The sequence below is a fragment of the Tachyglossus aculeatus genome, chromosome 3 (genome assembly GCF_015852505.1).
Source record: "Tachyglossus aculeatus isolate mTacAcu1 chromosome 3, mTacAcu1.pri, whole genome shotgun sequence".
NCBI lineage: Eukaryota > Metazoa > Chordata > Mammalia > Monotremata > Tachyglossidae > Tachyglossus > Tachyglossus aculeatus.
The window spans coordinates 1,703,172-1,731,120 of record NC_052068.1 but is presented as its reverse complement, the minus strand read 5'-3'; the positions used below and the strand labels follow the sequence as shown (position 1 = coordinate 1,731,120).

The 27,949-nt window shown below is 46.1% G+C and overlaps 1 protein-coding gene across 1 annotated transcript in view; it reads left to right on the top strand.

Moving 5' to 3' along the window:
- Positions 1-27,949, top strand: part of ADAM12 (ADAM metallopeptidase domain 12) — a 227,376-nt gene that overhangs the window by 19,155 nt on the left and 180,272 nt on the right. The window contains exon 2 of the mRNA XM_038743975.1: positions 11,683-11,756. Coding sequence (XP_038599903.1) covers positions 11,683-11,756 — 74 coding nt within the window. The remainder of the gene's footprint in view (positions 1-11,682; positions 11,757-27,949) is intronic.

Sequence of the window (27,949 nt, the reverse complement as noted above, 5' to 3'; positions counted from 1 at the left end):
GTTCTAAGCGCTGGGGGGGATGCAAGGTGATCAGGTTGTCCCACGTGGGGCTCACACTCTTAATTCCCATTTTTACAGATGAGGTAACTGAGGCTCAGAGAAGTTAAGCGACTTGCCCAAGGTCACACAGCAGACATGTAGGGGAGCCGGGATTAGAACCCATGACCTCCGACTCCCAAGCCCGAGCTTTTTCCACTGAGCCACTTTAGAGCTGGGGGTGAGGGGAATAAAGGATGCAAATCCAAGTGCAAGGGTGACACAGGAGGGAACCAAAATGAAGGCTTGCAAAGACTGAGGAATCAATCAATCAATCAATCAATTGTATTTATTGAGCGCTTACTATGTGCAGAGCACTGTACTAAGCGCTTGGGAAGTACAAATTGGCAACACAGAGAGACAGTCCCTACCCAACAGTGGGCTCACAGTCTAAAAGGGGGAGACAGAGAACAGAACCAAACATACCAACAAAATAAAATAAATAGGATAGAAATATACAAGCAAAATAAATAAATAAATAAATAAATAAATAGAGTAATAAATATGTACAACCATATATACATATATACAGGTGCTGTGGGGAAGGGAAGGAGGTAAGATGGGGGAATGGAGAGGGGGACGAGGGGAAAGATTTTGTTATCAATTTCCCCAACAGACCCATCCATCGGACCCAGAATTGTAAGTCAGTGGGAGCGCCGTGCCCAAGAGTGCGTGTTTATGGAGTTCACTGTTCCTGCAAACGGAATCACTTCCCCGAATGCCTTTCCCTCCCGCGCGCCGGCCCCTACCTGGAAAGCCGCCCGTTCGAAACTGAACTGAAAACCACCTTTCTGACCCTCCTTGTAAAGAGAGTCAGTTGGGGTTGGGGTTGTCATGGAACCATAACTGGCAATTTTAAAGTCGGGTCTCCTGGCTGTTTGGCCGAATAAGAGAAAGCTACCTTAAAAAAATTCACTCTTTCCATATTTTTGGAAAAAAAGAGGACGTTCCCCGGTGCTGGGGTTTGTGCCTGCAATTTCACTTTGTCTGGTTCCAAGTCCGCCCTCACCCCGGGCCCCCGACGAAGACCCCCGTGGCGTCCGCAACCCGTGTCTCCAGGACTTGGATGTCCGAGGGCGACTGTGAGCCCGCTGTTGGGTAGGGACCGTCTCTATATGTTGCCAACTTGTACTTCCCAAGCGCTTAGTACAGTGCTCTGCACACAGTAAGCGCTTAATAAATATGAATGAATGAGTGAGGGGGCGCGTTTCTGAGGAGACTCGCTCCACCTGATGGCTCGCTCCCAGAGGGAAGGAGATGAAAGCCAAGGAAAAATTGGAAAAGCACAGTGGTCCAGATGGAGACGTAAGCATTTCGAGCTTGTGGGAAAGCAGTCAGGCAGGCATTGCTATTTATTCATCACCTAAGGAGCCTATTCACTGTGCCCGGCGCTTTGGGGAACTTGCCAGCAGCCAGGCCCACTCCCTTGAATGAATTCATTCATTCATTCAATTGTATTTATTGAGCGCTTACCGTGTGCAGAGCACTGTACTAAGCGCTTGGGAAGTACAAGTCGGGAATATATAGAGACGGTCCCTACCCAACAACGGGCTCACGGTCTGGAAGGGGGAGACAGACAACAAAACAGAACATGTGGACGGGTGTCAAGTCGTCAGAACAAATAGAAGTAAAGCTAAATGCACATCATTAACAAAATAGAATAGTAAATATGTCCAAGTAAAATAAATAGAGTAATAAATCTGTACAAACATATATACAGGTGCTGTGGGGAGGGGAAGGAGGTAGGGCGGTGAGGATGGGGAGGAAGAGAGGAAAAAGGGGGCTCAGTCTGGGAAGGCCTCCAGGAGGAGGTGAGCTCTCAGTAGGGCTTTGAAGGGAGGAAGAGAGCTAGCCCAGTCAGCCCAGGACGTGAGAGAGAGTCAGTGCTCATTGTGGTCAGTGGATGTGTTTCTTTATTGTTATAGTGTACTCTCCCAAGCATTTAGTACACTGCTCTGCATACAGTAAGTGCTCAATAAATAAGATTGACTGGGTGGGTGGACTGTACACTTGTTGTGGGCAGGGAATGTGTCTTTATTATTTTTCTGTACTCTCCCAAGAGTTTAGTACAGTACTCTTCTCACAGCAAGTACTCAATAAATCTGAATGAATGAATGACAGACGTTGGCATTTGGTTGTAGTCGTTCCCGGATGGGCCCGGAGGTAGTTGGGGGCCCCAATCAATCAATCAATCGCATTTATTGAGTGCTTACTGTGTGCAGAGCACTGTACTAAGCGCTTGGGAAGTCCAAGTTGGCAACATATAGAGACGGTCCCTACCCAACAGTGGGCTCACAGTCTAGAAGGCTGTCTAGCAGCAGCCTAGCAGCCCAGGGGGCTGCCAATCAATCAATCAATCAATCGTATTTATTGAGCGCTTACTGTGTGCAGAACACTGTACTAAGCGCTTGGGAAGTCCAAGTTGGCAACATATAGAGACGGTCCCTACCCAACAGTGGGCTCACAGTCTAGAAGGGGGAGACAGAGAACAAAACCAAACATATTAACAAAATAAAATAAATAGAATAGATATGTACAAGTGAAATTAATAAATAGAGTAATAAATATGTACAAACATATATATATATATATATGTATATATATATACAGGACTTGCCCAAGGTCACACAGCAGACAAGTGGCAGAGCCAGGTTTAGAACCCATGACTTTCTGACTCCTAGGCGCGTGCTCTTTCTATTAAACCCGGCTGCTTCTCTGTTATTAATATCTGTCTCCCCCTCTAGACTGTAAGCTCGTTGTGGGCACGGAATGTGTCTGTTATATTGTTAATTAATTAATTAATCAATGATGGAATTTATTAAGCGCTTACTGTGTACAAAGCACTGTTCTAAGCGCTGGGGAGGTTACAAGGTGATCAGGTTGTCCCACATGACGCTCACAGTCTTCATCCTTATTTTACAGATGAGGTAACTGAGGCCCAGAGAAGTGAAGTGACTTGCCCAAAGTCACACAGCTGACAATTGGCGGAGCCGGGATTTGAGCCCATGACCTTTGACTCCAAAGCCCGGGCTCTTTCCACTGAGGCACGCTACTTCTCTATACTGTACTCTCCCAAGCGCTTAGTACAGTGCTCTGCACACAGTACATGCTCAATAAATATGATTGATTGATTGATATATATGTATATATACACACATATATATACATGTATACAGCATATACATATATGCCAGTGATTTTTGGTTCACCCCGCGTGGTCTGGGCTACTCCCCCGTGGACAGGGGCGAGCAAGGCACATTTCTGGCATGGCTCAGTGGAAAGTGCACGGGCTTTGGAGTCAGAGGTCATGGGTTCTAATCCCCACTCCGCCACGTGTCAGCTGTGTGACTTTGGCCAAGTCACTTCACTTCTCTGGGCCTCAGTTCCCTCATCTGTAAAATGGGGATTAAGACTGGGAGCCCCATGTGGGACAACCTCATTACCTTGTATCCACCCCAGCGCTTAGAACAGTGCCTGGGACATAGTAAGTGCTTAACAAATGCCATTATTATTATTATTATTATTATTATTATTATTATTATTATTATTATTGTTCTGGGCCTGCTCATCACAACCTCTGCCAGCCAAAGAGGCAGTGCCCGGGGACTGTCTGGTTTCTCCTAGCAAGAAAATGGGAATTCTTGGTGCCAGGAGGAGCCGGCAGGTTGCGAATTTCCTCCTCTCCATGGCCCCCCACCCAAATACACACTGGCCTTTTCCTGAACCCACTCATTTATTCATTCAATCGTATTTATTGAGCGCTTACTGCATGCAGAGCACTGTACTAAACACACGGGAGAGTACAGTATAGAGAAGCAGTGTGGCTCAGTGGAAAGAGCCCGGGCTTTGGAGTCAAAGGTCATGGGTTCAAATCCCGGCTCCGCCAATTGTCAGCTGTGTGACTTTGGGCAATTCACTTCACTTCTCTGTGCCTCTGTTACCTCATCTGTAAAATAGGGATGAAGACTGTGAGCCTCATGTGGGGCAACCTGATCACCTTGCAACCTCCCCAGCGCTTAGAACAGTGCTTTGCACATAGTAAGCGCTTAATAAATGCCATCATTAATTAATTAATTAACAATATAACAGACACATTCCGTGCCCACAATAAGCTTATAGTCTAGAGGGGGAGACAGATATTAATATCAGAGAAGCAGCCTGGTTTAGTAGAAAGAGCACGTGCCTAGGAGTCAGAAAGTCATGGGTTCTAAACCTGGCTCTGCCACTTGTCTGCTGTGTGACCTTGGGCAAGTCACTTAACTTCTGTAGGCCTCAGTGATCTCATCTGTAAAATGGGGATTAAGATTGTGAGTGCCATGTGGGACAGGGACCGTGTCCAATGTGATTAGGTTGTATATACCCCAGCGCTTAGAACAGTACTTGACACATAGTAAGTCCATTCATTCATTCATTCATTCATTCAATCCTATTTATTGAGCGCTTACTGTGTGCAGAGCACTGTACCAAGTGCTTGGGAAGTACAAGTCGGCAACATATAGAGACGGTCCCTACTCAACAACGGGCTCACAGTGCAGAAGGGGGAGACAGACGACAAAACAAAACATGTGGACAGGGGTCAAGTCATCAGAATAAACAGAAATAAAGCTAGATGCACATCATTAACAAAATAAATGGAATAGTAAATATGTACAAGTAAAATAAATAGAGTAATAAATCTGTACAAGCATATATGCAGGTGCTGGGGGGAGGGGAAGGAGGTAGGGCGGGGGGGATGGGGAGGAGGAGAGGAATAAGGGGACTCAGTCTGGGAAGGCATCCTGGAGGAGGTGAGCTCTCAGTAGGGCTTTGAACAGTAAGTCCAGCGCTTAGAACAGTAGCAAATGCCGTCATTATTATTAGTATTAACAAATACCATGGTTATTAATATAGATATTAATTATTTATATTAATTATTAATTAATTATTTGGAAATTCGGAAATTCGGGAAGTCGGAAATTCATTCATTCACTCGTTCAATCGCATTTATTGAGCGCTTACTGTATGCAGAGCACTGTACTAAGCGCTTGGGAAGTACAAGCTGGTAACATATAGAGACGGTCCCTACCCATCAGCGGGCTCACAGTCTAGAAGGGGGAGACGGACAACAAAACAAAACACGTGGACTGGTGTCAAGTCATCAGAATAAATAGAAATAAAGTTAGATGCACATCATTAACAAAATAAAATAAAATTAAGCGCTTACTAGTGCAGAGCACTGTTCTAAGCTCTGGGGAGGTTACAAGGAGATCATGTTGTCTCACAGGGGGCTCACAGTCTTAATCCCCCTTTTACAGATGAGGGAACTGAGGCCCAGAGAAGTGAAGTGACTTGCCCAAAGTCACACAGCTGACAGTTGGCAGAGCCGGGATTCAAACCCATGACCCCTGACTCCAAAGCCCGGGCTCTTTCCACTGAGTCACGCTGCTTCTCTAGTCCTATTACAAGAGGATTTCTTGCATCCTCCCCAGCGCTTGGTGCGGTGCTTGCATACAGAAAGCGGTTTATAAATATTATTACTCGTGGAATTGGGGTGATTGAGAAATTGCAAAAGTGAGATTGGACAGACCAAAGAAGGCAAGGAGGGATGGAGTAGGTAAGAGAGTACCTGGGGCAGGGAAAGAATGTCCACTAGTACAGTGCTCTGTGCTCAGGAGCAGTGTGGCTCAATGGAAAGAGCCCAGGCTTGGCAGTCAGAGGTCATGGGTTCAAGTCCCGGCTCTGCCAGTTGTCAGCTGTGTGACCTTGGGCAAGTCACTTTACTTCTCTGGACCTCAGTTCCCTCATCTGTAAAATGGGGATTAAGACTATGAGCCCCCCGTGGGACAACCTGATCACCTTGTAACCTCCCCAGCGCTTAGAACAGTGCTTTGTATGTAGTAAGTGCTTAATAAATGCCATCATCATTATTATTATTACACAGTAAGTGTTTAATACTCTTACTACAAATATTACTATTAGTGAAATGATGAAAGGTAAATGACAGAGGCTTTCGGTAGAAGTAAGCATTGTATAACCATTCATTCATTCATTCAATCGTATTTATTGAGCTCATACTATGTGCAGAGCACTGTACTAAGCGCTTGGGAAGTACAAGTTGGCAACTATAGAGACGGTCCCCACTGTATAAATCCTCGAGAAGCCACAGTGGCCTAGTGGAAAGAACACGGGCTTGGGAGTCAGAGGACCTGAGTTCTAGTTGTGGGCAGGGAACGTGTCTGTTTATTGTTCTATCCCAAGCACTTAGTGCAGTGCTCTACTCACAGTAAGTGCTCAATAAATACGATTGAATGAATGAATGAGTAGTTCTGACTCCTCCACTTGTCGCTAGTGGAAAGAGCCTGGACCTGGATGTTGAAGGACCTGTGTTCTAGTCCTGATACTGCCACTTGTCTGCTGTGTGAACTTGGGCAAGGCACTTCACTTCTCTGGGCCTCAGTTTCTTCATCTGCTTCTAGAACAGTGCTTTGCACATAGTAAGCGCTTAATAAATGCCATTATTATTATTATCATTATTATTATTGTATCTACCCCAGAGCTTGGCATCTAGTAATCACTTAACAAAAACCATTACAAGAAATTCACTGATTTCCCCCAAATCTGTGCCCAGAGGACACTCAGTAATAGTAATAATAATAATGGCATTTATTAAGCGCTTACTTTGTGCAGAGCACTGTTCTAAGCGCTGGGGAGGTTACAAGGTGATCAGGTTGTCCCACGGGGGGCTCACAGTCTTCATCCCCATTTTACAGATGAGGGAACTGAAGCCCAGAGAAGTGAAGTGACTTGCCCAAAGTCACACAGCTGACAAGTGGCGGAGACGGGATTTGAACCCATGACCTCTGACTCCAAAGCCCATCCTCTTTCCACTGAGCCATGCTGCTTCTCATTACTACTGCTTCTCTTTCTGTGACGTGTTTTAGGGAGGGCATGACAGAACTGGGAAGGTATAATGAAAAATGATCGGGGGAATAGAGGAGCCAAAAGTTAGGACTCTCCAGCCTGAAGAGGTGTGGGCAGAGAGAGGAGGTGATTGAAGTTTACACAATCATGAAGGGGTGGTTGGGGGGAGCCCAATGAGTATAATAATAATCATTGTGCTATTTGTTAAGCATTTACTATGTGCCACGCATCGTACTAAGCGCTGGGGTAAGATAATCAGGTCCCAGATGAGACTCAGGGTCTAAGCTTGACATGTTAAGCTTGAGGTGTTGGGAGGACATCCAATACAGAGATGCCTTGAAGACAGGAGGAAATGTGAGACTGCGGAGAGGGAGAGAGATCAGGGCTGGAAATGGAGATTTGGGAGTTATTCAATCGTATTCATTGAGCGCTTACTGTGTGCAGAGCACTGTACTAAGCGCTTGGGAAGTACAAGTAGGCATCATATAGAGATGGTCCCTTTCCAACAACGGGCTCACAGTCTGGAAGAATCATCAGCATTGAGGTGGTAGTTGACACTGAGGGAGCGAATGAGTTGTCTAAGGGCATGGGTGTATTTTACTTGTACGTGTTTACTATTCTATTTATTTTGTTAATGAAGTGCATCTAGCTTCTAGCTAGATGGAGAATAGAATAGAAGGGAACCCAGACTGAATCTTGAGGGACCCCCACAGTTAGGGGGTGGGAGGCAGAGGATCATTCAATCGTATTTATTGAGTGCTTACTGTGGCAGAGCACTTGTCTTCCCTCCCAAACCTTGTCCTCTCCCTGACTTTCCCATCTCTGTTGACGGCACTACCATCCTTCCCGTCTCACAAGCCCGCAACCTTGGTGTCATCCTCCACTCCGCTCTCTCATTCACCCCTCACATCCAAGCCGTCACCAAAACCTGCCGGTCTCAGCTCCGCAACATTGCCAAGATCCGCCCTTTCCTCTCCATCCAAACTGCTACCCTGCTCATCCAAGCTCTCATCCTATCCCGTCTGGACTACTGCACTAGCCTTCTCTCTGATCTCCCATCCTCGTGTCTCTCTCCACTTCAATCCATACTTCATGCTGCTGCCCGGATTATCTTTGTCCAGAAACGCTCTGGGCATATTACTCCTCTCCTCAAAAATCTCCAGTGGCTACCAATCAATCTGCGCATCAGGCAGAAACTCCTCACCCTGGGCTTCAAGGCTGTCCATCACCTCGCCCCCTCCTACCTCACCTACCTTCTCTCCTTCTACTGCCCAGCCCGCACCCTCCGCTCCTCCACCGCTAATCTCCTCACTGTACCTCGTTCTCGCCTGTCCCGCCGTTGACCCCCGGCCCACGTCATCCCCCGGGCCTGGAATGCCCTCCCTCTGCCCCTCCGCCAAGCTAGCTCTCTTCCTCCCTTCAAGGCCCTGCTGAGAGCTCACCTCCTCCAGGAGGCCTTCCCAGACTGAGCCCCTTCTTTCCTCTCCCCCTCGTCCCCCTCTCCATCCCCCCGTCTTACCTCCTTCCCTTCCCCACAGCACCTGTATATATGTATATATGGTTGTACATATTTATTACTCTATTTAGTTATTTATTCTACTTGTACATTTCTATCCTATTTATTTTATTTTGTTGGTATGTTTGGTTCTGTTCTCTGTCTCCCCCTTTTAGACTGTGAGCCCACTGTTGGGTAGGGACTGTCTCTATGTGTTGCCAATTTGTACTTCCCAAGCACTTAGTACAGTGCTCTGCACATAGTAAGCGCTCAATAAATACGATTGATTGATTAATTGATTGTACTAAGCACTTGGAAAGTACAATTCAGCAACACGAAGGAGACTGAGAATGAATGGCCAGAGAGATAAGAGGAGGACCAGAAGAGGACAGTGTCAGTGAAGTCGAGGTTGGATAATGTTTCCAGGAGAAGCGGGGGTTCACAGCATCTAAGGCAGCTGAGAGGTCAAGGAGTCAAGCTCCTCCTCCCCCTCCCATCCTCTTACGGTGGGGGTTCCCCAAGGTTCAGTGCTTGGTCCCCTTCTGTTCTCAATATACACTCACTCCCTTGGTGACCTCATTCGCTCCCACGGCTTCAACTATCATCTCTACGCTGATGACACCCAGATCTACATCTCTGCCCCTGCTCTCTCCCCCTCCCTCCAGGCTCGCATCTCCTCCTGCCTTCAGGACATCTCCATCTGGATGTCCGCCCGCCACCTAAAGCTCAACATGTCGAAGACTGAGCTCCTTGTCTTCCCTCCCAAACCTTGTCCTCTCCCTGACTTTCCCATCTCTGTTGACAGCACTACCATCCTTCCCGTCTCACAAGCCCGCAACCTTGGTGTCATCCTCGACTCTGCTCTCTCATTCACCCCTCACATCCAAGCCGTCACCAAAACCTGCCGGTCTCAGCTCCGCAACATTGCCAAGATCCGCCCTTTCCTCTCCATCCAAACTGCTACCCTGCTCATTCAAGCTCTCATCCTATCCCGTCTGGACTACTGCACTAGCCTTCTCTCTGATCTCCCATCCTCGTGTCTCTCTCCACTTCAATCCATACTTCATGCTGCTGCCCGGATTATCTTTGTCCAGAAACGCTCTGGACATATTACTCCCCTCCTCAAAAACCTCCAATGGCTACCGATCAATCTGCGCATCAGGCAGAAACTCCTCATCCTGGGCTTCAAGGCTGTCCATCACCTCGCCCCCTCCTACCTCACCTCCCTTCTCTCCTTCTACTGCCCAGCCCGCACCCTCCGCTCCTCCACCACTAATCTCCTCACTGTACCTCGCTCTCGCCTGTCCCGCCATCGACCCCCGACCCACGTCATCCCCCAGGCCTGGAATGCCCTCCCTCTGCCCCTCCGCCAAGCTAGCTCTCTTCCTCCCTTCAAGGCCCTGCTGAGAGCTCACCTCCTCCAGGAGGCCTTCCCAGACTGAGCCCCTTCTTTCCTCTCCCCCTCGTCCCCCTCTCCATCCCCCCGTCTTACCTCCTTCCCTTCCCCACAGCACCTGTATATATGTATATATGGTTGTACATATTTATTACTCTATTTATTTATTTATTTATTTATTTTACTTGTACATTTCTATCCTACTTATTTTATTTTGTTGGTATGTTTGGTTCTGTTCTCTGTCTCCCCCTTTTAGACTGTGAGCCCACTGTTGGGTAGGGACTGTCTCTATGTGATGCCAATTTGTACTTCCCAAGCGCTTAGTACAGTGCTCTGCACATAGTAAGCGCTCAATAAATAACGATTGATTGATTGATTGATTGAGTATTAGGATGGATGATCGATTAATTGATTTAGTTGGTGATTGGGCAGCCCAATAAAGCTTGCAACCTGGGCAGGACTCTATCAGCAGCTTCTAGGATAGTTTAGCTAAATCAAATTCACGTAGAAGTTGAAGATCAGGGTTCATGGAGGGAAAGTTGGGAATGGAGAAGGGAGAGTTAGGAGTGCTGGATGGTCTGGGCTGGGTCATGGGGGAGAGACAGAGATGGAGAAGGGAGAGTCAGGAATGTTGAACGGTCCATGTTGGGTCATTGAGGAGGAGTCAGTGGGGTTGGATGGTCCAACCTAAACTCTGAGGTCAGTGTCCAGGAGGAAAACCAGGACAGAGATTGTTGCCGTTGTCCAAGGATCATCACTTTTCTTAGGGACCTGGGGACTGAGCCAGGAACTGTGTTTATGTGCTGAAAATAGCTTTTATGTCTTAGTCCCAGAAGCACCAGAATAAGAAATTCAGCCCTTTTCTCTTGTGCAGCAGGATTTTGTCACTGATAAACTTCAGGAAAATCACCGGTGAACCCGTAGCAGAATTTCCCCGAAGTAAAATGTACAGTGACTTTTAGACATTCTGAAAATACCTATCCTTAGACTCTCTCACTTTCCCTTTCTGTAATTTATTTTAATGTCTTTCTCCCCAACTAAATTATAAGCTCCTTGAGGGCAGGAATTGTTTTCTGACTGGGGAGAAGTAGCATGGCCTAGTGGAAAGAGCCAAGATCTAGGGGATCCCTACTCTGCCACTTGTCTGCTGTGTGACTTTGGGCAAGTAACGTCACTTCTTTCTCTCTTTTTTTTATGGTATTTGTTAATTGCGTATTATGTATCTGACACTGTATAAGCACAGGGGTAGATTCACACAATAATCAGGTTGGACACAGTCTCTGTCCCACCTGGGGCTTACGGGCTTAAACCCCGTTTTTCAGATGGGGTAACAGGCACAGAGAAGTGAATGACTTGCCCTAGATCATACAGCAGACAAGTGGCAGAGCCCGGATTTGAACCCAGATCCTTCCTACTCCCAGACCACTGCTTTATCTTCTAGGCCCTGCTGCTTCTCTGTGCCTCAGTTTCCTTTTTATAAAATGGGGATTCAATCCCTTTCCTCCCTCCTACTGTGGGACCTGATAATCTCGTATCTATCCCAACACTTAGTACAGTGTTTGGCAAATAGTAAGCACTTAGCAAATACCGCAATTATTGTTACCAATTCTATTGTATTGTCCTCCCCCAAGGGCTTCGTATAGTGTTCTGTACACAGTAAATGCTCAGTAAGTTCCACTGATTGATTGATATTAGCAATCACTGTCAACTTCCGCTTTGATCAACACTGAAGCCAGGCTCCTGAGGGGCTTTGCGGGAGGGCCAGTGGTTTCCAGACTGGTCTTGACCTCTTCTCATTGAAAATTCCCAGACCAAGAGAATGCTTCTCCAAGGAATCCCTGGGTTTGTTTTCCAGAATCCCCCAGAGGCACTCACCGTCCGAATGCACGTGGAAGGCCAGAAGCTGACCGTCGCTCTGCAGAGAAATGAGTAAGTCAGCTGATCCCTCCTGAGCCTCTTCTTTGGGTTTTAGGATGAAATATTGCCCGCTTCACTCTACCTGCTGCTTTACTGACATTCAGAGGGTGGGAAAATCAGGCTAAGGAGTGATCCGCCGGCTGTGAGGCCGGGGCATCCTGTAAACGGGACCAGAACTCCGAGGTTTTGGCTTTGTCCTGGTTGTAAGGCCTCTGGCTTTTTGGCTTTGTCCAGCTCTGAGGCTGAGGCATCCCGTGGCTGGAAGGAATATTCCAGCTTTGTCCCGGCTATGAGAACTCTGGGCTTCTGGCTTTGTCCTGGCTGTGAGGACTTTGGGTTTCCTGGCTTTGTCCTGGCTGTGAGGACTCTCTGCGGCTTTCTGGTTTTACCCTGGGTGGGACGACTCTGGGTTTCTGGCTTTGTCTCAGCTGTGAGGACTCTCTCTGGGTTTCTGGCATTGTCTCATTTGTGAGGAGTCTCTCCAGGTTTCTGGCTTTGTCCCAGCTGTGGGGACTTCACGTTTCTGGCTTTGATTTGACTGTGAAGACTCTGAGTTTCTGGCTTTGTCTTGGCTGTGAGGACTCCGGGTTTCTAGCTGGGAGGACTCCGGGTTTCTGGCTTTGTACCGGCTGTGAGGACTTGGGGTTTGTGGCTTTGTCTTGACCGTGAAGACTCTGGTTTTCTGGCTATGTCCCGGCTATGAGGACTCCAGGTTTCTGGCTATCTCTTGATCTTGAGGATTCTCTCTGGGTTTCTGGCTTTGTCCCATTTGTGAGGACTCTCTCTGGGTTTCTGGCATTGTCTCATTTGTGAGGAGTCTCTCCAGGTTTCTGGCTTTGTCCCAGCTGTGGGGACTTCACGTTTCTGGCTTTGATTTGAATGTGAAGACTCTGAGTTTCTGGCTTTGTCTCGGCTGTGAGGACTTCACGTTTCTGGCTTTGTCTTGGCTGTAAAGCCTCTGGGTTTCTGGCTTTGTCTCGTCTGTGAGGACTTTGAGTTTCTGGCTTTGTCCAGGCTATGAGGACTCCGGGTTTCTGGCTTTGTCCTGGCTGTGAGGACTTGGGGTTTCTGGCTTCGTCTCAACTGCGAGGACTACGGTTTTCTGGCTTTCTCCTGGCTGTGAGGACTCTCTCTGGGTTTCTGGCTTTGTCCCAATTGTGAGGACTCTCTCCAGGTTTCTGACTCTGTCCCGGCTGTGAGAACTTCGGGTTTCTGGCTTTGTCCCATTTGTAAGTACTCTCTCTGGATTTCTGGCTTTTTCCCAACTGTGAGGACTACGGGTTTCTGTTTTTTTCCCATCTGTGAAGACTCTGGGTTTTTGGATTTGTCCCCAGTGTATGGACTCTGGGTTTCTGGCTTTGTTCCGGTTGTGAGACCCCTGGGTTTCTGAATTTGATCTGATATGAGGCCAGGGTGTCCTGAGTCTGGACAAAGATACAGCATTTCTGGCTTTGTCTGGGCTGTGGGGTCGGGGCGCCCTGTATCCAGCACAAGGACTCCACATTTCTGGTTTTGTCCCAGCTGCGAGGTCGGGGCGTCCTGTGGCCGGGACCCTTGTCCAGTAGAAGCTTGTACATTAACCCTTTAAGCCCCTCACTCTGCCTGATGGGAACATGGCCCCGGTCAGCTGCCTTTGTTGATTCTCTGGGGCAGGTTGGAGAGATAAAGTGAAAGGAGAGTGAGGTTTTCCTCTGTTGAGGGCTAGAAAACTCCTCATTGTCCTCCCACTGAGGGAGAGCGACAAAGCTTTCCAGCTTGGAAATTTCCTTTTGTGCAGAGACAGAGAGGCAGTGTGGTCCAATGGAAAGAATACAGACCTGAGAGCCAGGGGACCTGGGTTCTAATCCTGGCTCTGCCATTCACCCCCGATTTATGACCTTAGACAAGTCACTTAACTTCCCTGGGTCTTATTTTCCTCAACTCTGAAATGGGAATTAAATATCAGTTGTCCCTCTCCTTTAGTCTGTGAGTCCTGTATGGGACAGGGATTGGGTCTGACTTGATTAATGTACATCTACCCCAATGCTTAGTTCAGTGCTAGGCTCAGAGTGAGAATTTAACGAATGCCCCAATTATTATTGGAGGGGTTTGTGGTATTTGTTAAGCACTTACTATGTGCCAGGCATGTTTCTATGCACTGGGGTTAGAACAAGCTAATCAAGTTGAACATAGCCCATGTCATTCATTCATTCATTCAATCATATTTATTGAGTGGTTACTGTGTGCAGAGCACTATACTAAGCGCTTGGGAAGTACAAGTCAGCAACATATAGAGACGGTCCCTACCCAACAACGGGCTCACAGTCTAAAAGGGGGAGACAGACAACGAAATGAAACATGTAGACAGGTGTCAAAATTGTCAGAACAAATAGAATTATAGCTATATGCACATCATTAACAAAATAAATATAATAGTAAATATGTACAAGTAAAATAAATAGAGTAATAAATCTGTACAAATATATACAAGTGCTGTGGGGAGGGGAAGGAGTAGGGCGAGGTGGGCTCACAGTCTTAATCCCCATTTTAAAGATGAGGTCACTGAGGCATAAAAAAGTGAAGTGACTTGCCCAATATCAAGAGCATACAAGTACGGGGCCCCAGGATTAGATGATGTGCATTTAACTTTAATTCTGTTTGTTCTGACGACTTGTCACCTGTCCACATGTTTTTGTTTTGTTTTCTGTCTCCCCCTTCTAGACTGTGAGTCCGTTGTTGGGTAGGGACCGTCTCTATATGTTGCCAACTTGGACTTCCCAAGCACTTAGTACAGTACTCTGCACACAGTAAGCGCTCAATAAATATGAATGAATGAATGAATGAATTAGAACCCAGATCATTCTGATTCCCAGGCCCCTGCTCTACCCATTAGGCCATGCTGCTTCTCACCAGGGAGAGCTCACTGGGGAAGATCTCGCTTGTGTTTTGTCTCACTGGTGAATCTCTCTCACTAGTGATCTGTCTTGTTGGTGAGTTCCTGCTGGTAATAATAATAATAATAATAATAATAATGGCATTTATTAAGTGCTTACTATGTGCAAAGCACTGTTCTAAGCGCTGGAGAGGTGACTGCCCTCCAATCCGTACTAATACCCAACAATTGGCTCTCTCACCAGAATATTTGGTACTTGAGTCCCAGTGGCCTGTGAAAGTGATGAGAATTTATCCCCTTCTCATTCCCCCAAATATAATTAGGCCCATGGATTCCCAAATCCTCACACCCCGAGCAGCCAGTACAGCTGTCTGCATAAAGTAGATAATTAGTACCATCCAGTAATAATAATAATAATAATGATGATGATGGTATTTGTTAAGCGCTTACTATGTTCAAAGCACTGTTCTAAGCGCTGGGGGGGATACAAGGTGATCAGGTTGTCCCACGTGGGGCTCACAGTCTTCATCCCCATTTTACAGATGCGGGAACTGAGGCCCAGATAAGTTAAGGGACTTGCCCAAAGTCACACAGGAGTTGGGATTTGAACCCATGACCTCTGCAGACACCCAGTCCACCATTCTGCACACAATTGGAGCCCAGAACAGCACTTTGTCTACAGAAGGAATAAGCAGCAGTTCCCTCATTCCTGTCACTCTCTGCCCAAGGGCCGCTGGAGTTTCTGTTAGGTATCATACTCTCCCAAGCCATTAGCACAAATTAAGCACTCAATAAGTACAACCTAATGGTGGATTGATGTTTTCACCCCTCAGTTTTCTGCATACCATCCAGGGCCACCTTCCCAAGGAGTTTCTGCCTCATCTCGCTCGAGCATTTGTCCTGGTTTCAGCAATCCCTGTGCACGACCTCTTTGTCGTCCCAGAATGGGGAATTGCTCTGCTTTTTCACTGAGGAGGAACCAGGAAATCATAAAACACCTTTCCTGGCTGATTTCCGGCCTGGCACGGGAAATTAGTATTTCCCAGTCTGAGGGCCTTCCTGCCGCTCTAGTTTCTCTTCCTGAACAAAGGAGGGGCCCGATCCCCTCATCCTTGCCAACCCCAAGTGTTCTCTGGGCTGGAAGAGGTTTATTTCCTTTCATTCATTCAGTCAGTCATATTTATTGAGTGCTTACTGTGCAAAGCTCTGTACTAAGTGCTTTAGAGAGTTCGACATAACAATAAACAGATACATTCCCTGACCACAATGAGTTTACGGTCTAGAGGGGGTTCCTGGGTGAGGTGCCAGCATTTTACATCTCTTGAATTTTTGAGAGAAGCTGAATGCTGAGTACCATGTCATGAAATGACTCCTCCACGAGGCCTTCCCTGACTAAGCCCATCTCTCCTCTTCTCCCACTCCCTTCTGCGTCGCCCTGATTTGCTCCCTTCATTCATTCTCCCCCTCCCACCCCCACAGCACATATGTAGATATCTGTTTATATCTGTAATTGATTTAATTATGTATATCAATGTCTGTCTCCCTCTCTGGACTGCGAGCTCACTGTGGGCAAGGAATGTGTCTGTTGGTATATTATACTCTCCCAAGCGCTTAGTACAGTGCTTTGCAGACAGTAAGCACTCAATAAATGCAATTGAATTGAATTGAAATGCCCATTTATCTGCATTCCCTGACAAACAAGTGGAATTACACAGCTCTCTATAAATTCTGCTACATGTATATTCTGATGACTTGACACCTGACCACATGTTTTGTTGTCTGTCTCCCCCTTCAAGACTGTGAGCCTGTTGTTGGGTAGGGACCGTCTCTATATGTTGCCAACTTGTACTTCCCAAGTGCTTACTACAGTGCTCTGCACACAGTAAGCGCTCAGTAAATATGACAATGAATGAATGAATGTAAAGATTATATATGACCTCTATGGGTCACAATGCCATCTGCAAAATTTCTGATCGAAATTTGCAATTCTTGAGAAAACTACAGATTTCTGGTGGATTTCCTGCTGTTCTACCCTCTTTTCCCAAACCAAGGTGTGGCCCGATGCCGGCATTCTCTGGGCTAGAAGAGGTTTCATTTCCCGTGTGAATTTCCACCATCTTACCTTGCCTGAATTTTTGAGGGAGGCTGATTGTAGAGTTCCATGTCCCAAAATGTCCATTTATCTGTATTCCCTAACAAATATTTGAAACTACAGAGCTCCCTAAAGCCACTTCTATGTGTATAGATTATATCTGACCTTCAGTCATTCAGAAGAGAAGCAGCGTGGCTCAGTGGAAAGAGCATGGGCTTTGGAGTCAGAGGCCATGGGTTCAAATCCCAGCTCCACCAATTGTCAGCTGTGTGACTTTGGGCAAGTCATTTAACTCCTCTGGGCCTCAGTTCCCTCATCTGTAAAATGGAGATTAAGACTGTGAGCCCCACGTGGGACAACCTGATCGCCTTATAACCTCCCCAGCACTTAGAACAGTGCTTTGCACATAGTAAGCGCTTAACAAATACCATCATTATTATTTGACCTCCATGGAGTCCATTGTTGGGTAGGGACCATCTCTATATGTTGCTGATTTGTACTTCCCAAGTGCTTAGTACAGTACTCTGCACACAGTAAGCGATCAAGAAATACGAACGAATGAATGAATGGATGCAGTCTATAAAATTTCTGTCTTGATGTTTGCGGTTCCGGAGAAGACTACAGATTTCCGGCTGATTTCCTGCCGTTCTACCGTCTTTTCCCAAACCAAAGTGTGGCCCGCTAAGTGTTCTCTGGGCTGGAAGAGGTTTCATTTTCAAGTGAGATTCCGCAATCTTATCAATCAATCAATCAATTGTATTTATTGAGCACTTACTGTGTGCAGAGCACTGTACTAAGCGCTTGGGAAGTACAAGTTGGCAACATATAGAGACAGTCCCTACCCAACAGTGGGCTCACAGTCTAAAAGGGGGAGACAGAGAACAAAACCAAACATACTAACAAAATAAAATAAATAGAATGTGGCTTGAAGGTTTGATGGAGGCTGAATATCGAGTGCCACGACAAATATTCAAAACTACAGAGCTCCCTATAGCCACCTCTACATGAATAGATTACATATGGCTGCCGCGGGTCACAACGAAATCAGTAAAATTTCTGTCTTGAAGTCTGCAATTCTCAAGAAAACTACAGCTTTCTGGCAGATGGGTAAAAGCAGGAGTTGAGCTTCGTTCATTCAATGGTATTTATTGAGCGCTTACTGTGTGCAGAGCACTGTACTAAGCGCTTGGGAAGTACAAGTTGGCAGCATATAGAGACGGTCCCGACCCAACAACAGGCTCACAGGCTAGAAGGGGGAGACAGACAACAAAACTAAACATGTGGACAGGTGTCATGTCCCGCCGTAGACCCCCGGCCCACGTCCTCCCCCTGGCCCGGAATGCCCTCCCTCCACACATCCACCAAGCTAGCTCTCTTCCTCCCTTCAAAAGCCTACTGAGAGCTCACCTCCTCCAGGAGGCCTTCCCACACTGAGCCCCCTTTTTCCTCTCCCTCTCTCCAGGAGGTCTTCCCAGACTGAGCCCCCTTTTTACTCTCCCCATCCCCCTCACCCTACCTCCTTCCCCTCCCCACAGCACCTGTATATATATTTGTACAGATTTATTACTCTATTTTACTTGTACATATTTACTATTCTACTTATTTTATTTTGTTAATATGTTTTGTTTTGTTGTCTGTCTCCCCCTTCTAGACTGTGAGCCTGCTGTTGGGTAGGGACTGTCTCTATATGTTGCCAACTTGTACTTCCCAAGTGCTTACTACAGTGCTCTGCACATAGTAAGCACTCAATAAATGCAATTAAATGAATGAATGAATGACTGTGAGCCCCATGTGGGACAACCTGATCACCTTGTATGCCCCCCAGTGCTTAGAACAGCGCTTTGCACATAGTAAGCACTTAACATATACCATCATTATCATTATTATTATTATTATTATATCGGTCATTTATTTCTATTAATGTCTGTCTCCCCTTCTGGACTGTAAGCTCATTGTGGACAGGGAATGTGTCTGTTACATTGTTGTATTGTCCTCTCCAAAGCACTTAGTACAGTGCTCTGCACACAATAAGCGCTCAATAAATACAATTGATTGATTGATTGAATGAATAATAATAATAATAATAATGGCATTTATTAAGCACTTACTATGTGCAAAGCACTGTTCTAAGTGCTGGGGTGGTTACAAGGTGATCAGGTTGTCCCCAGGGGAGCTCACAGTCTTAATCCCCATTTTACAGATGAGGTCACTGAGGCCCAGAGAAGTTAAGTGACTTTTCTTAATGATGTGCCTGTAGCTTTATTTCTATTTGTTCTGACGACTTGATAGCTGTCCACATGTTTTGTTTTGTTGTCCGTCTCCCCTTCTAGACTGTGAGCCCGTTGTTGGGTAGGGACCGTCTCTATATGTTGCCGACTTGTACTTCCCAAGCCCTTAGTCCAGTGCTCTGCACACAGTAAGCGCTCAATAAATACGATTGAATGAATGAATAAACCCATGTCCTCTGACTCCACAGACCCTGCTCTTTCCATTGATCCACACTGCTTCTCTTCTGAATGAGAAGCCGCGTGGCTCAGTGGAAACAGCATGGGCTTTGGAGTCAGAGGTCATGGGTTCAAATCCCGGCTCCGCCACTTGTCATTCATTTATTCATTCAATCGTATTTATTAAGCGCTTACTGTGTGCAGAGCACTGAACTAAGTGCTTGGGAAGTACAAGTTGGCAACATCTAGAGATGGTCCCTATCCAACAGTGGGCTCTCAGTCTAGAAGGGGGAGACAGAGAACAAAACAAAACATACTAACAAAATAAAATAAATAGAATAAACATGTACAAATTAAATAAATAAATATTTATTTTTGTTTTGTTCAGCTGTGTGACTTTGGTTAAGTCACTTCACTTCTCTGGGCCTCAGTTACCTCCTCTGTAAAATGGGGATGAAGACTTTGGGCCCTCTGTGGGACAACCTGATCACCTTGTAACCTCCCCAGTGCTTAGAACAGTGCTTTGCACATAGTAAGCGCTTAATAAATGCCATCATTACCCACTGTTGGGTAGGGACCCTCTCTATATGTTGCCAACTTGTACTTCCCAAGTGCTTAGTACAGTGCTCTGCACACAGTAAGCGCTCAATAAATACGACTGAATGAATGAATCATCATCATCATTATTATTATTATTATTTTATTATTATTATTATTATTAAGGCAGGGACTTCCTCTAGGAAGTGAAAAGGGATCCCGGATAAACTCCCCACGAGGGAGCCTCCCGCCTGGAGCGATGGATGGGCTTCGGAGACCCCGTGTGGAGGAATTGGAGCTGATGCCACCCTCCTTCTCCAGTCCCTTCCCACTATATTCCAACCGGGGCCTGGAGTGAGTGAGAAAGGAGGGCTGTGAGCCCACTGTCTGTATATGTTGCCAACTTGTACTTCCCAAGCGCTTAGTACAGTGCTCTGCACACAGTAAGCGCTCAATAAATACGATTGATGATGATGATGATGAGGGCAGGGGCGCCGCACGCCGTGAGGTACAGCATTCAGCCTTCCCCGACGTTAGCCAGCTCCGAGCTGAACCGGGTCTAGAACTCAGGGCTCCTGACTCCCAGAGCAGGACTCATAGGAATAATAATAATAATAGTTGTGGTATTTTATTTTGTTAGTATGTTCGGTTTTGTTCTCTGTCTCCCCCTTTTAGACTGTGAGCCCACTGTTGGGTAGGGACTGTCTCTATATGTTGCCAATTTGTACTTCCCAAGCGCTTAGTACAGTGCTCTGCACATAGTAAGCGTTCAATAAATACGATTGATGATGATGATTAAGCACTTACGGTGGAACCGGGGCCAAGGGACGCCCGGTTCCTTCTCTCCTTCCCTTCTTCCTCTCTCGCCGCTCCCAAAGCAGCTGCCCATGCTGCATTGTCCATTTTTAGCTCCAACTGCCCAACCCTCACCCTTCCCTCCTCATGATCCCGGACACAACGCTTAGCGCAGCGCCTGTTGATTCCGAGTCGGGCCCAGTTCGGAGCAGGCGCGTTCAGAGCAGTCCCGCCACGCTCTAAGCTCGGGGTGGGAAGGGAACAGTTCTGCCAGCTCTATTGTGTTGTACTCTCCTAGGTGCTTAGTACAATCAATCAATCATCAATCGTATTTATTGAGCGCTTACTGTGTGCAGAGCACTGGACTAAGCGCTTGGGAAGTACAAGTTGGCAACATATAGAGACGGTCCCTACCCAACAGTGGGCTCACAGTCTAGAAGGGGGAGACGGAGAACAAAACCAAACATATTAACAAAATAAAATAAATAGAATTGATATGTACTAGTAAAATATCAAGTAAAAATCACTCATTCAGTCGTATATATTGAGCGCTTAATAATAATAATAATGATGGCATTTATTAAGCGCTTACTATGTGCAAAACACTGTTCTAAGCACTGGGGAGGTTACAGGGTGATCAGGTTGTCCCACGGGGGGCTCGCAGTCTTAATCCCCATTTTGCAGTTCATTCATTCAATCGTCTTTATTGAGCGCTTACTGTGTGCAGAGCACTGTACTAAGCGCTTGGGAAGTCCAAGTTGGCAACATCTAGAGACGGTCCCTACCCAAGAGCGGGCTCACTGTCTAGACGGGGGAGACAGACAACAAAACAAAACATATTAACAAAATAAAATAAATAGAGTAGCAAATATGTACAAAGCTCAACACCTCCAAAACTGAACTCATCTTCCCTCCCAGGCCCTCCCCGGACCCCCGCAGTTTCCCAAGCACTTAGTACAGTGCTCTGCACACAGTAAGCACTCAATAAATGCGATTGATTGATCCCTGTAGACAGCAGTTCTACTATGTGTGCTCAGCGCTTAGAACAGTGCTCGGCACATAGTAAGCTCTTAACAAATGGCACATAGTAAGCTCTTAACAAATGGCATCATTATTATTAGAGAAGCCGCGTGGCTAGAGAAGCAGCGTGGCTCAGTGGAAAGAGCCCGGGCTTTGGAGTCAGTGGTCATGGGTTCAAATCCCGGCTCCGCCAATTGTCAAGCTGTGTGACTTTGGGCAAGTCACTTCGCTTCTATGCGCCTCAGTTACCTCATCTGTAAAATGGGGATTGACTGTGAGCCCCCTGTGGGACAACCCGATCACCTTGTAACCTCCCCAGCGCTTAGAACGGAGCTTTGCACATAGTAAGCGCTTAATAAATGCCATTATTAATTATTATTATTATTACGATGTGCCGTCTCAAAAGACTGAAGCCTTGGCATTATGCCCGACTCCTGTCTCCCTCTTCCCTCCTCCGTTTCGCCCATTCAGCCCGTCCTGATACTTTGTCAATTCTGCAACATGGCTCAGTGGAAAGAGCCCGGGCTTTGGAGTCAGCGGTCATGGGTTCAAATCCCGGCTCCGCCAACTGTCAGCTGTGTGACTTTGGGCAAGTCGCTTCACTTCTCTGAGCCTCAGTTACCTCATCTGTAAAATGGGGGTGAAGAAGTGAGCCCCCTGTGGGACAACCTGATTACCTTGTAACTGCCCCAGCGCTTAGAACAGTGCTTTGCACATAGTAAGCGCTTAATAAATGCCATTATTATTATTATTTATTATTATTACTTCTTACTGTGTGCAGAGCACTGTACTAAGCGCTTGGGAAGGACAATTCAGCAACAGAGACAATCCAGAGCTTAGAGAGGGCAGAATGACCTAGTGGATAGACCACGGGCCTGGGAATCAGAAGGTCATGGGTTCTATTCTCAGCTCCACCTCCTGAGCAACCTTGGGCAAGCCATTTCACTTCTGGGCCTCAGTTACCTCATCTGTAAAATAAGGATTGAGACTATGAGCCCCATGTGGCACAGGGACTGTGTACAACCTGATTACCTTGTATCTACCCCAGCGCTTAGAAAAGTGCTTGGCACATAGTAAGCTCTTAAAAAATACCATAATAATAAAAATAATAGTATGTGCCAGACACTGTACTGTTTGGGTGGATACAAGCAAATCCAGGTTGGACACAGTTCATGCAATAATAATAATAGTATTTGTTGAGCGCTTATTATGTGCCAGACACTGTACTAAGCGCAGGGGTGGATACAAGCAAATTGGTTTGGAGTCAGAGATCATGGGTTCAAATCCTCACTCTGCCAACTGTCAGCTGTGTGACTTTGGGCAAGTCACTTCACTTCTCTGTGCCTCAGTTACCTCATCTGTAAAATGGGGATTAAAACTGTGAGCCCCCCTGGGACAACCAGATCAATCAATCAATCAATCAATCGTATTTATTGAGCGCTTATTGTGTGCAAAGCACTGTACTAAGCGCTTGGGAAGTACAAGTTGACAACATATAGAGACAGTCCCTACCCGACAGTGGGCTCACAATCTAAAAGGGGGAGACAGAGAACAAAACCAAACATACTAACAAAATAAAATAAATAGAATAGATATATACAAGTAAAATAAATAAATAGAGTAATAAATATGTACAAACATATATACATATATACAGGTGCTGTGGGGAAGGGAAGGAGGTAAGATGGGGGGGATGGAGAGGGGGACGAGGGGGAGAGGAAGGAAGGGGCTCAGTCTGGGAAGGCCTCCTGGATCACCTTGTAACCTCCCCAGCGCTTAGAACAGTGCTTTGCACATAGTAAGCACTTAACAAATACCATCATTATTATTATTATAGGGTTGGACACAGTCCCTGTCCCCAGTGGCGCTCACAATCTTGATCCCAATGGGACACAATCCCTGCCTCCCATGGGGCTCTCACTCTCGATCCCCATTTCGCAGACAACTGAGGCACAGAGAAGTGAAGTGACTTGTCCAAGGTCACACAGCAGACAAGTGGTGGAGTCAGTATTAGACCCATGACCTCCTGATTCCCAGGCCTGTGCTGTATCCACTGTGCCATGGCGCTTCTCTCCACTGGCCTGTGGGCAGGGACTATGTCTATCAACTCTGTTACATGGTACTATCAAGCGCTTTGTACAGTGCTCTGCGCACACAATAACCATTCAACAAACACCATTGATCAATCAATCAATCAATCAATCGTATTTATCATATTTATTGTATTTATCGTATTTATTGTATTGATTTAGAGAAGGAGCGTGGCTCAGTAGAAAGAGCCCAGGCTTTGGAGTCAGAAGTCATGGGTTCAAACCCCGGCTCTGCCAACTGTCAGCTGTGTGACTTTGGGCAAGTCACTTAACTTCTCTGTGCCTCAGTTACCTCATCTGTAAAATGGGGATTAAGACTGTGAGCCCCATGTGGGACAACCGATCACCTTGTATCCCCCCCAGTGCTTCGAACAGTGCTTTGCACATAGGAAGCGCTTAACAAATACCATCATTACTACTATTATTTATTGAGCGCTTACTGTGTGCAGAGCACTGTACTAAGCGCTTGAGTGAGTGAACGATTGGCAGCGACAACCAAGCAGGACTCTGATGACAATGTCTTGTCCCATCAGCCCCCAACTGCTGTTGGTTTTCTCACAAAAACAAAATTTACCTTATTTTTATTTATTATATAGTTATTTTTATTATTTTTATTATTTTTTTATTTATTTTTATTTATTGATTATATAGTTATTTACCCTAACGAGCTCACTTTGAATTCCGGGACTCTAACGAGATCATTTTCATTCATTCATTCATTCAATCGTATTTAGTGAGCGCTTACCGTGTGCAGAGCACTGTACTAAGCGCTTGGGAAGCCCAAGTCGGCAACATCTAGAGACGGTCCCTACCCAACAACGGGCTCACAGTCTAGAAGGGGAGACAGACAACAAAACAAAACATGTGGACGGGTGTCAAGTCGTCAGAATAAATAGAAGTAAAGCTAGATGTGCATCATTAACAAAATAAATAGAATAGTAAATATGGACAAGTAAAATAAATAGAATAATAAATCTGTACAAACATATATACAGGGGCTGTGGGGAGGGGAAGAACGTAGGGCGGAGGGATGGGGAGGAGGAGAAGAAAAAGGGGGCTCAGTCTGGCGATAGCTGAGATAGCTGAAAGAAACAGCGTGGCCCAGTGGAAAGAGCCCGGGCTTTGGAGTCGGAGGTCATGGGTTCAAATCCCGGCTCCGCCACCTGTCTGCTGTGTGACCTTGGGCAAGTCACTTCACTTCTCTGGGCCTCAGTTCCCTCATCTGTATTAAATGGGGATGAAGACTGTGAGCCTCCCGTGGGACAACCTGATCACCTTGTAACCTCCCCAGCGCTTAGAACAGTGCTTTGCACATAGTAAGCGCTTAATAAATGCCATTATTATTATTATTCAGCGCTTAGAACAGTGCTTTGCACATAGTAAGCGCTTAATAAATGTCATTATAATAATAATGGGACACTCTTGCTGCGGGTCACAAGTCCAATTAACCCATTTCTTCCTCCGTAGAGCTGTCAGATGACAGAGCTTCGGACAGAAAGGCGGGCAGCGTCTTTCAAGCCCAGTTGCTGGTTTTATTGGAAATAGAATATACCTTTTTTATGGTATTTGTTAAGCACTGACAATGTTCCAGGCACTGTACTAATTGCTGGGGGCGTAGATACAACATAGTTGGGCTTAGTACGCTTAGTAAGCGCTTAGTACAGTGCTCTGCACATAGTAAGCGCTCAGTAAATACGATTGATTGATTGATTGATTGGGCTGTACACAGTCCTTGTCCCACACAGGGCTCACGGTCATAATCCCCATTTTTCACTTCTCTAAAGCACAGAGAAGAAAGGCACACAGCAGACAAGTGGCCTTGGATTCACACCCTTTATTCACCCCACCCTCAGCCCTACAGAATTTAAATCAATCAATCGTATTTATTGAGTGCTTACTGTGTGCAGAGCACTGTACTAAGCGCTTGGGAAGTACAAGTTGGCCACATATAGAGACGGTCCCTACCCAACAGTGGGCTCACAGTCTAAAAGACAGGCTTAAATCCATAGCCATAATTTATTTACTTAAATTAATGTCCGTCTCCTCCTCTAGACTGTACGCTCTCTGTGGGAAGGGAACATGTCTGTCAACTCCGGTGCACTGTTCTCTCTTCAGCCCCTAGTTCAGTGCTCTGCACACAGAAGGCGCTCAATAAATATGATCGGTTGAAGTGGCGGAGCCAGAATTATAACCCAGGTCCTCTGGTTCCTAGGCCCATACTCTTTCCACTAGGCCATGCTGCTTTCTTCTTTTTACTATCATTCATTCATTCATATTTATTTATTTATTCATCAATAAATACGATTGATGATGATGATGATGATATTTATTGAGCGCTTACTGTGTGCAGAGCACTGGACTAAGCGCTTGGGAAGTCCAAGTTGGCAACATCTAGAGACGGTCCCTACCCAGCAGCGGGCTCACAGTCTAGGAGGGGGAGACAGACAACAAAGCAAAACATATTAACAAAATATAATAAATAGAATAAATTTGTACAAATAAAATAGATAGAGTAATAAATACATACAAACATATATGCATATATACAGGTGCTGTGGGGAGGGGGAGGAGGGGGGGAGGAAGGAGGGGGCTCAGACTGGGAAGGCCTCCTGGAGGAGGTGAGCTCTCAGTAGGGCTTTGAAGGGCTATCAATCAATCAATCAATCAATCGCATTTATTGAGCGCTTACTGTGTGCAGAGCACTGTACTAAGCGATTCAGTAGGTATCAGTAGGGCTATCATTATTTAAACTGTGAGCCCACTGTTGGGTAGGGACTGTCTCTATATGTTGCCAATTTGTACTTCCCAAGCGCTTAGTACAGTGCTCTGCACATAGTAAGCGCTCAATAAACATGATTGATGATGATGATGAAGGTAAAAACGTTAAGTGCTTAGAAGCAGCATGGCTCAGTGGAAAGAGCCCGGGCTTGGAAGTGAGAGGTCTTAGATTCCAATCCCAGCTCTGCCACTTGTCAGCTGTGTGACTTTGGGCAAATCACCTGACTTCTCTGTGCCTCAGTTACCTCATCTGTAAAATGGAGATTAAGATCGTAAGCCCCACCTGGGACAAACTTATAACCTTGTATCTCCCCCAGCGCTTAGAACAGTTTTTGGCACATAGTAAGTGCTTAACAAATACCATCATCACCGTCATTATTATTATTAGAAAAGCAGCATGGCTCAGTGGAAAGAGCCCGGGCTTTGGAGTCAGAGGTCATGGGTTCAAATCCCGGCTCTGCCAATTGTCAGCTATGTGATTTTGGGCAAGTCACTTCACTTTGCCTCAGTTACCTCATTTGTAAAATGGGGATTAAGACTGTGAGCCCCCTGTGGAACCACCTGATCACCTTGTAACCTCCCCAGCACTTAGAGCAGTGCTTTGCACATAGTAAGCACTTCATAAATGCCATTATTATTATTACTATTTGCCAGGCACTGTACTAAGCACTGGGGTAGATACAAGCTAATCAGTTTGGACAGAATCCATGTCCCACATGGGGGTCATAGTCTTAAACTCCATATTATAGATGAGGTAGTAGAAGCACTGCGAAGTTAATTGACTTGCCCAAGGTTACACAACAAGCAAATATCAGAGTCGGAATTAGAACCCAAATCCCAGCGCTTAGAATAGTGCTTGGCACATAGTAAGTGCTTATTAAATGCCATCATTATTATTATTATTATTATCCTTATCCTTATTATTATCCTTATCCTAGGGTTAGAAGCAGCGTGGCTCAGGGGAAAGAGCATGGGCTTTGGAGTCAGAGGTCAGGGGTTCAAATCCCGGCTCCGCCACTTGTCAGCTGTGTGACTTTGGGCAAGTCACTTCACTTCTCTGTTCCTCAGTGACCTCATCTGTAAAATGGGGATGAAGACTGTGAGCCCCCCATGGGACAACCTGATCACCTTGTAACCTCCCCAGCGCTTAGAACAGTGCTTTGCACATAGTAAGCATTTAACAAATGCCATCATTATTATTATTATTATCCTCTAACTCCTAGGCCTGCGTTCTTTCCACTAGGCCACATTGATAATCACTGTACTAAGCTAGACGATGAAACCGAGGGACAGGGAAGTTAAGGAGCAGCATGGCCTAGTGAAAAGAGCATGGGGTTTGGAGTCAGAGGTTGTGGGTTCTAATCCCTGCTCCGCCACCTGTCTGCTCTGTGACCCTGGGCAAGTCACTTCACTTCTCTGTGCCTCAGTTACCTCAGCTGTAAAATGGGGGCTGAGACTGTGAGCCCCACGTGGGACAATCTGATCACCTTGTATTTACCCCAGCACGTAGAACAGTGCTTGGCACATAGTAAGAGCTTAACAAATACCATTCTTATTTTATTATTCAACCATTCACC